The following is a 9,645-nucleotide window of genomic DNA, read 5'->3' on the forward strand; positions in this document are numbered from 1 at the left end:
TAATTGGATTGCAAACTGGCTTCGTGGTAGGAGGCAAAGAGTAGCTGTGAGTGGGAGGATTCTTGCTCGGAGGTATGTCAGGGATCAGTCCTCGGACCACTATTAGTCATAATTTACAGCAATGATTTTTTGGACTGTGGAGTTCAGAGTTTGCTTTCCAAATTTGCAGATGGCACTAAGCTTGGAGGTTAGGTGGATAGCAGAGAGGATGGTGATCAGGTTCAGGAAAGTTTAAATGCTTTAATAGATTGGGCAAAAGATTGGCAGATGTAGTTTTAACATAAAGAAATGTAATGTGCTGGGGATGGGTAATAATCATGAAAATAGAGATTACAATGATGCAAGAGGAAATTTTGGAGCATGTGACACAGGAGAAGAATCTGGGGGTGGTAATAGAAATGGGGGATGGGGAGGTAAGCAGACAGGGCAGTGCCGGACAGCTCTGGGTAAAGCTAACGGTAGGGGGATAAATTATAAATCAAAAGATGTAGTTTCAACACTGTATGTCGGAATGGGAGGGTGGCGGAATGGTGCGGTTGCAAGCAGTTGAGGTGGTGAAGGTGGATGGGTTTAAATAGTTGGGATCAACTGTCCAAAGTAACGGAGAGAATGGTAGAGAAGTGAAGAAGAGAGTGCAGGCAGGATGGAGTTGGTGGAGAAGAGTTTCAAGAGTGATTTGTGATAGAAGGGTATCTGCAAGAGTGAAAGGGAAAGTATACAAGACGGTAGTGAGACCAGCCAGCTATGTTGTGTGGTTTGGAGGCGGTGGCGGTGGCGCTGACGAAAAGACAGGAGGCGGAGCTGGAGGTGGCAGAGTTAAAGATGCTGCGATTGTCATTGGGAGTGACTAGGATGGACAGGATAAGAAATGAGTATATTAGAGGGACAGCGCAGGTAGGACGGTTTGGAGACAAAGTGAGAGAGGTGAGATTGAGATGGTTTGGACATGTGCACAGGAGGGATGCAGGGTATATCGGGAGAAGGATGCCGAGGATGAAGCCACCAGGTAGGAGGAGAAGAGGAAGACCAAAGAGGAGGTTTATGGATGTGGTGAAGGCGAACATGCGAGTGGTTGGTGTGACAATGGAAGATGTGGAGGACAGAGCGAAATGGAGACGGATGATCCACTGTGGCGACCCCTAACGGGAGCAGCCAAAAGAAGAAAATGATGTAGGAATTTTCTGAGACCTAATCTAGAATATTGTGTGCAGTTGTCATCACCACATCTGATAAAGGACATAGCTGCTATAGAGAGGGTTCGGCGTAGGGCTACTAGATCGATTCCGGACCGAGCTAGACTCAGCTATGAGGAGCGGCTGAAGGAGACAAGATTTTATATATTAGAAAGGAGGCCGTTACGAGGAGATGTAATGGAGATGTTTAAGATAATGAAGACAAAATAAGTGCAGAAGAGATTTTTAGCAGAATAGACAGTGATCGGCCCAGGGGTCAGAGTCTGAGAGTAAAAAAAGGGGTACAGGGATATTTGCAGGATTTGTGGGGAGCTCGAGTATGGATGGGTGATTGTATCCAACTGTGCTGATTGTGATGTCTGTGAGAGGGTTCCGTCAGTGTTTGTGCATTTCTTATCTGAAATGCGCCTTCGCCTTCCTCCCCCACCTACACAAAAAAAAACATTTTAAATTTAATACTTATTTTTAACACCCTGGGAAGGTCCCTGAGCCTTCTACACTTTTCTCATCTCGACTCCTCCCCCCATTCCCATCATGAAATCACGATGCTAGCTTCACGGATTTATGTAAGCTGATGTTGGTGTCGTGCAGGCATATTATGGGCTGAGTGGCATCTTCCTGCATCAAATTTCCTTGTTGTTCCTCGTTCATGTAAAGGCCCAGTCACACCTTGACGTTTGATGCCAACGTATTAAAATGTATGTAAAACGCTGGCTTACGTTGAACTTTAGATGTTTTTTTTTAAAGATTCGGACGTATTCATAACGACTTGGTTTTATGCATAACGTATTAGTAACGGACACAGAACGTTTCGTTGTGTTATAGATAACTTATACCAACGAATGCTGAACCTGTTGTCGGCCTTCACAACCTATGCCCAACGATAGTCCAACTTATGCATAGCGCGCTGCACGCATCGCCGACGATGACGTGGCGTAGGTTATGAAAAGGCTGCCGCACAACGATTCAAATCATAACCTGCCGCAGAAATGGAAGTGTCAACATCGCAGTCACACCTTGGCGATCTTGCCAGCGTATGCCAGCCTCTGAAAAATGCGTCTAAAACGCTGGCGCACGTCGAATTCGGTATGGGTAAGTTTGGTATGCGTGAATAGAACGCTAAAGTACGCTATCATACGTCGTAGTAAATGGAGGACGTCTTGTAATTTTGAACATGTTGAAAATTTTACGACGTACTTGCCGTATGACACACGCTTCGCATGCGATGGGAATAAGTTGTACGCACGATATTCGATCGTTGACACACATCGACACACGTTACTTGTAAGGTACTCATAAGTCGAAACACTCAAGGTAATGGTTAGCGTCAGTGTTGCAGACTCCCGGTTTGTTTTTTTTTCTTCGGTATGACGGTGTTCAGTGTACAGTGCGGTTATGATTTAAATCGTTGAGCGGCAGCCTATTAATTATATTATATTATAACCGCACGAGAAATCGAAGTGTCAAAATCACCATCATACCGAAGGAAGGAAGAAAAAAAAAACCAGGGAGTCTGCAACACTGACGCCAACCATTACCTTGATGTGTTTCGACTTGTGAGTACCTTACAAGTAACGTGTGTCGATGTGTGTCAACGATCGCGTAACGTGAGTACAACACGTTACTCATAGGTTAGAAATAAGTTTCGGGTACGCTAAACATTACCTCAACGTGTTTCGACTTATGAGTAACTTACAAGTAACGTGTGTCGACGTGTGTCAACGATCGCGTGACGTGCCTACAACTTATGGCCAGCGTTATGCGGAACGTGTGAGTCATACGCTGGCATAAGTCTTAAAATTTCAAGCATGGAAAATTTGAGGACAACCGAAAAGTACAACGTTTAAAGCCAGCGTACTACGACGTATGGCAGTGTTTTTCAGCGTGCTCTCAATGTTATCAAAACTTACCCATAACGTATCCGACGTGTACCAGCGTTTTAGACAAATTTTCCAAAAATCGGCACAAGCTGGCTGAAACGTCAAGGTGTGACTGGGCCTTAAGCAAATGTCCTCTCCCCTTCCCCCCGCCTGCCAACCAAATGCACCACATACGTATGCATTGGCTCAGACGTCCCTCAGTCTTCCATGTGTATGAAGTAAATTGATGGCGATGACACATTATGCGCTGTGCAGATCCGACTTTTCTTCTCTCCAGTTGTAATCGAGCTCTCGCCACTCGTTGAAGTGTCGCAACGTACTTGAAATTTCAACGCTGACCTAAGGCTTTGGTTCATGGACGAGTTTGAACAGAAATATCATGGACATGGGCATTCAAATTCATTGTATCATCGTTGCCAACTCCACTGCTTTTTGCACACATTAACAGCCGACCGATTTTATTGTCCAATAATAGCGATCGAAAAATACCGCTTTTACCAAATAATGTCAAAGTTTTTGATGGATTTTCATGTTGTGACAAGGTTGCTGTCGGCCTGCGGGCTGTTTCCCTCAATGCTGTGTGAAAAATCGTATTCGTACTCTCATAGCATTTGATTGGCGACAGCTGCTATTCAAAGTATGCGGCAGCAAAGGACAATGCTGTCCCATTTACAAGCATTATTGACCCGCAAAGAGTAGGATGTTTCTCATTGGTTGACCGACGATGCAACTCGGAGCAAGACATTGTACCAATGAGAATCATGCCTGTGCTGCGTCAGCCACATGCACAGTACATGCGCACACACAAAACTGGTCAAGGCGAAGAGAGCGACCCACCGACATCTTCGTGCTGGGTCCCCAAGCATCCCAGTGACATGTCATTGCAGTAGATCTACCTAATGTCTGTATTGGAGAGTATGGCATTGCCAGGTCGATGTTTACCTTTAAATTTGAGTTTATATTTCTCATTACAACATATTATGAGTTCGGCGGCCGGGGTCACATGGGGCTTCTCGAACCCGCATCCCAACCTTTGACCCTGAAGCCGACGGGTCAATGTTTCGAAATGTTTTCAACCAAGGAATTTAGCAAAACACAATTACTGTGGATGTAGCTACGTTTGGGATCCTTTATGTGCTGGATGTGATTTCCCGGGGTCTTCTAAAACTGCAACAATATGATATACAATGCAAAGTTCAAAACATTCAGGAGTTGCATGTAAAAGAAAACAACTTAAACTAGAAGGGCACTCGGTAGAGCGCATACCTCCAGCACGAAATGCCTGATCCACGAGAACATATCGGGCCCAATACATTTTTTTTTAAATATCATGCTGTACATCGTTTTTGGTCCTCTCTCTCAATGGTGAATAATCACTTTAAATATTAAATAATTATTGACTACAGATCCAGATTCGGATCTTCACCAAAATCGATTCGGTTTGTCGTGGTCACACACCCAACATATCCACCAAGTTTCGTCCGAATCCGTCCACAACTTTTTGAGATATCGTGATATATATATCATTTTTGGTCCGATCTCTCAATGGTGAAGAATCACTTTAAAATTGTAGTAGTCGGATCCGGATCCAGATCTTCACCAAAATCTAATCGGCTCGTCCTTACCACACAACGAACCTGTCCTCAAAATTTCATCCGGATCCGTTCACAAGTTTTTGAGATGTCCTGTACACACACAGACAGACAGACAAACAGACAGAAAGGGGTGAAAACATTAACTCCTTCACCTTTGGTGGCGGAGGTAATTAAAAATCTTCTCTATCTGGGGAGGGGAGACACCTCCCTCTCCCTCCCAGACCCTTCCCCTTTGGTCATTCCTCTCCCTCACACTACGGATCCTTTCTCTCTTGCTTTTTCTTCTCTCAAAGTTGGCAACTATATTATAACCTCTGCCGCTGAAGGTGAACGGAGGTTATGTTTTCATTCTTCTGTCTGTCTGTGAGCATGATCTACTATAAATGGGTGGTGTGTGTGTGTGTGTGTGTGTGTGTGTGTGTGTGTGTGTGTGTGTGTGTGTGTGTGTGTGTGTGTGTGTGTGTGTGTGTGTGTGTGTGTGTGTGTGTTAATTAATTATGCACTCTTGGAATGGACCTTTTGACCCTTACGACCCCTCTGACTTTGGAAGACCCTTTAAGACCCAAAACATCCAGAAGATCCAAAAGTTCCCGAGGACCAAATATACCAAAAAGACCCTGTCAACCCTTTAAGACTCTACGATAAATGGATGAGAGGTGTCTGTGCCTGTGTCTGTGTCTGTGTGTAGTTCTTCTAGAGTGTTCTGATGTGGAATGTAATGCACCAAAATGATCATTATGACCTCGTGAGTTGATTAGGCTAATTAACAGAAAAAAATCTGTTAGAATTCCCATGTTTTAAATGCACGCCATGTTAAGGTATATAAAGCAGCTTAATATGTCCTTCTACCACGCCATGGCATTCTAATTACAAAATGAATAACATTGTAACAAAGCATATACTAATTAATACCAATAATATTTACAACAATAATAAGAATAGTAGTATCATATGGCAATAATAATAACTAACATATAATCCCTGCGCTGGCCCCAAGCATATCTCGGTTTAATGAAAGGCAAGCTAATGCTCAAGCAGTACAGCAGGCGGGTATGCAACAAGGCTGTGAAGACCAATGAAAATTTGGTCCGTCGGACCAACGTGCGCACTTGTATCTCAAAAAGTTGTGGACAGATTTGGTTGTGTGACAAGGACAAATTGATTCGATTTTGGTGAAGATCTGAATCTGGATCCAGATAAGATAGTATTTAATTTTTAAAATGATCCTTCACCATTGAGAAATGGAGCCAAAAACGAGATCCATCATGATATTTCAAAAAGTTGTGGACGAGTTATGACAAAACAAGGTGGATGAGTTGGTTTGGTAACAAGAACAAGCCGATTCGATTTTGGTTCTTGGTTCAGGTCCGGATCCAGATCCGGCCTATCGGTGGGATACAAAACTTAAACTGTTCAGCCTGGTGGAGGTATGTGCTCTACCGGGGGCATTTCTTTACTCGTATTGCAATTTGAATGACAATGAATAAGTCGATAGTGTGGACAACATTTGAACCAGCGATCCCAGCCACACAAGTCATGTGCTCAAGGAATGCCAAACTGACCAAGCTTGATTACCGGTGTGGTTCCATTTATCTCTGGCAAGATATGAACATAATTTTGTTACAAATCAACTGGTTATGAAATACATTCGAGGGAAACTGCTACATAAAATTACCAGTTTTCGTTTTTGCCAACTGGTGTTTACGAAGCAAGTTAAAAAGATTCACCTCATTATTACTCTAATTGAATCGATGCAATTCAGCATGCTTTGTTGAGAGTCTAGCATATCAAGTAAAACATTGCTTCTGCCTGCCTCCTATCCTTTTCACATTTTCATTTATCCACAGCCTACAGGTGTGTTCAGTCGCTTGGGGAAACAGGAGACTTGCAGTGATGATGATGAGGATGATGATAACGACTATGACAACATTGCCAAAGGGGATGTTAACAGCTCCTCAGTACTGCAGTATGCCGGTGTCCTCAAAACTGTGCCGCAGAGCTCCAGGCCGGTCATGATTCGCATAAATCCACCAGCGCTGTCTGCTGCTTTCAAAAGGCCGGTCACCATCCACCGACTCGCCACCCCCACAAAAGCGAGCACCGGCGTCGCTGGGATCTCATTGTACAGCAGAACTGAGGCGGCAAAACAACGAGGTGGGGTGATGCGTCGACTTGGAAAAACGACAGCCGTGGAATCCAGCAGTGAAAGCCGTGTGAGCAGCAGCAGTAGCAGGAGTAGTGGACTCCTCAAGCGAGGCAAGGTGGCCATTTCTAGCACCCGTGGGCAAGTGATCTCAACACGTAGAAAGACAGCAGGTCAAAGCCAAGGAGTTGGCCAAGTAAGCAGCAGCAGCAGCAACAGCAGCACTGGCATTGGAACCTCTCAGGGCATGTTTGCATACGGTGACAGCGAAAAGTTCATCAGTGTTTTTCAACGGCTTGGAAGGAAAAGCTCTTGAATTTGATTGAAGGGCGAGTTTAACAATACGTTGTTATATTATGAATGTACAGTCAAGTGTTGAGCCACCTTTTCCAGGCGTTAACACTGAAATCGGTCATGGGCAATTTTTTTTATTATTTTTGGAGTCTATTGCTGATAAAGCTTTGGCGCCCATATGTTAATTACAAGTGCACACGTGGGGATGGGGATGATCATGGGCTGCGCTTAAGAAAATTAAAATGGTAGAGTGGAGGATGATAGGGAGGGAAGAGTAAGGAGAGGAGTTTTTGGAGGAGATTCAATTAAGAGGGGAGAAGGAAAGGTGCATGTTGGGGAGAGTCCAAAATTCTACCATACTTGTGTACGTCATCACTTTTTTTTGGTCGAACCTCGGACGTCTACATTTGGCTGCAGCAATGGTAAAGGTTTGGTCGCTGCCCCCCCCCCCCCATACACTTTGGGAATGAGATTTAGACGCTGCAGTGTACAAAATATCTCAAGTCAATTCCAGATCCTTTTTGGCAACGTAATGTATTCGTATAAATAAAAGTTTTTGGTCGCATGCCAGAAGCAAGATAACTTGTTTATTTTCCTTTGCTCGATGATTCTTTTTAAATTGGCCGCAAACACGACAACCTTTTATTCGTCGTCTTCTCGACCTTTCTCCTTCTCCGCCACAATTCCTTGTTGCATTGGTTATCTTAATTCGGCGGCGAATGTACCACCAAAGGATTAATGCATCGCCTCTTTTATATCACCGGGACACTCGGCCTCATTTCTTCCCCGAAAGGGCACAGCGATCTGTCCCAGAAGTGCCGTGACGAGTTTGCGGTCAAATTGTTGTCCCATCGAGAATTTTTAACTCTGCACAATATCATAGAAAGGTCTTTAAAACAAAACCCATGGCTTCCCAGTTGAACCAGAATCGACCTTTGGTACAAAGCGATTCACACACTCCAGCTGTCTTTCCCCCACCCTGTTTGTAATTTGGAGACGACCCGTGCACTTTCAATCAGGATGAAGGCGCAACGTATTCTTGTGAATATCCTAATAGAAGAATGGGGTTGATGCAATGGAGACCTTCATTGTTTTTCTGGTTGGGGGGGAAGGGTGGGGGAGCAAAATGTTTTCACAGGTTGAGGTTGCTGTTGCATACGTCAGCATGCAATGACCGAATGATAACCTTTTTGTACCAGGCCGCAGTTGGGAGGTGAAAGCAATGCACCAACAAAATGGCCAAAACTGGCCGACTTGAGGGATCCCCAATAACAACCCCTGCAAATACTGTACATGGTTCATTTTAGTTGGCATGGAATTGTGCTTTGTGGGATTTGAAGAGTGTATTCAGTCACCACTGTATATCTGCATTTAATAATCTTCGGGCTGCTTGTGAAATGTAAAGAAAATATCTGAGTGTGAAGCGGAAATTACAACAAAAAGTTTGGAGTTTCATTAAATGTTTACTTGTGCTTGAGAGTGCCTTTAATCATTTTCGTGTGTGTGTGTGTGTGTGTGCGTGCGTGCGTGCACGCGCGCGCCATAACTCGAACACCATGAAACTTTTCATGCATACTAAGAAAACTCCAAGGAAGTGCATGAGTGAAAATTGGATGTTTGGGTTAATTTAAACACCCCCTTTGAAGATGATCAATAGCCTGATTTAATTATATCCTTTATCAGGCATATCCGCAGTCACCGCTTTCTGTGGGGTCTTAAGGTGTATCCTGGGGACCCTTGCTGGGGTCTGAAGCCACCATGTTTTATTGGTCTGCTCAACCATGCCTTGACTTGGAACAGGCTGCAATCAGCACAGGGCTACTGGATTGATTCCGGGCCTGGCTCGACTCAGCTGTGAAGAACGGCTAAAGGAGACAGGGCTTTATACACTAGAAAGGAGGCGGTTACGAGGAGATATGATAGATATGTTTAAGATAATGAAAGTTTAACATAAAATAAGTGTAGATGAATTAATTATTCAACAGAGTAGACAGTGATAGGAACCAGGGGCCATAGCCTGAGAGTAAAGAAGAGGAGAGTTTAGATGGTAGTTGTGCTGTATCACGTGATTGGGTTTTCGTATATCATGATTCGCCCGCTTGGGGTGGCCGGAATGTACATCAGGACGTGCAATAAAGCGGAGTTGCTACTAACACTCTTGCTTCTCGTGTTCCACTGCACCTCGTACACCACAGTTGGCGATGAGGATGGTTGATCGACGAGTCACGGCGCACGGACATGTGCCCGTTTTCGTCGGAGACGACTTCGAATTGTTTTCAGAACAATTGGGATGCTATTTCCACGCGAATGATGTGGTCGACGAGAGCAAACAGAAGTCGATCTTGCTCGCCTCGCTATCGACGGAACATTATCGACTACTGAGTGATTTGGTGGCGCCGGACAAGCCCCGTGATGACGGGCTGTCGTTTCAGGACATTGTGCAGAAGATGAAAGCACACATGGTGCCGGAGATGTCATTACAGCTCGCTCGATACCAGTTTGATCGCCTCTCGAAAGGTGCAGAGGAGCGCGTCGCTGAT

At 44.5% G+C, this 9,645-nt stretch overlaps 1 protein-coding gene across 1 annotated transcript in view; it reads left to right on the top strand.

Annotated features, from left to right (window-relative positions):
* C7H19orf47 (chromosome 7 C19orf47 homolog) overlaps nt 1–8,582 on the top strand; it is a 29,302-nt gene extending 20,720 nt beyond the window's left edge. The window contains exon 8 of the mRNA XM_085889786.1: nt 6,516–8,582. Within this exon, the coding sequence (XP_085745912.1) occupies nt 6,516–7,127 (612 nt within the window). The 3' untranslated portion in view covers nt 7,128–8,582. The remainder of the gene's footprint in view (nt 1–6,515) is intronic.
* The last annotated feature ends 1,063 nt before the right edge of the window (nt 8,583–9,645 follow it).

This window comes from Eptatretus burgeri, chromosome 7 (assembly GCF_056783735.1).
Source record: "Eptatretus burgeri isolate ZD-2024b chromosome 7, Ebu_testis_v1, whole genome shotgun sequence".
In the NCBI taxonomy this organism is placed as follows: Eukaryota; Metazoa; Chordata; class Myxini; order Myxiniformes; family Myxinidae; genus Eptatretus; species Eptatretus burgeri.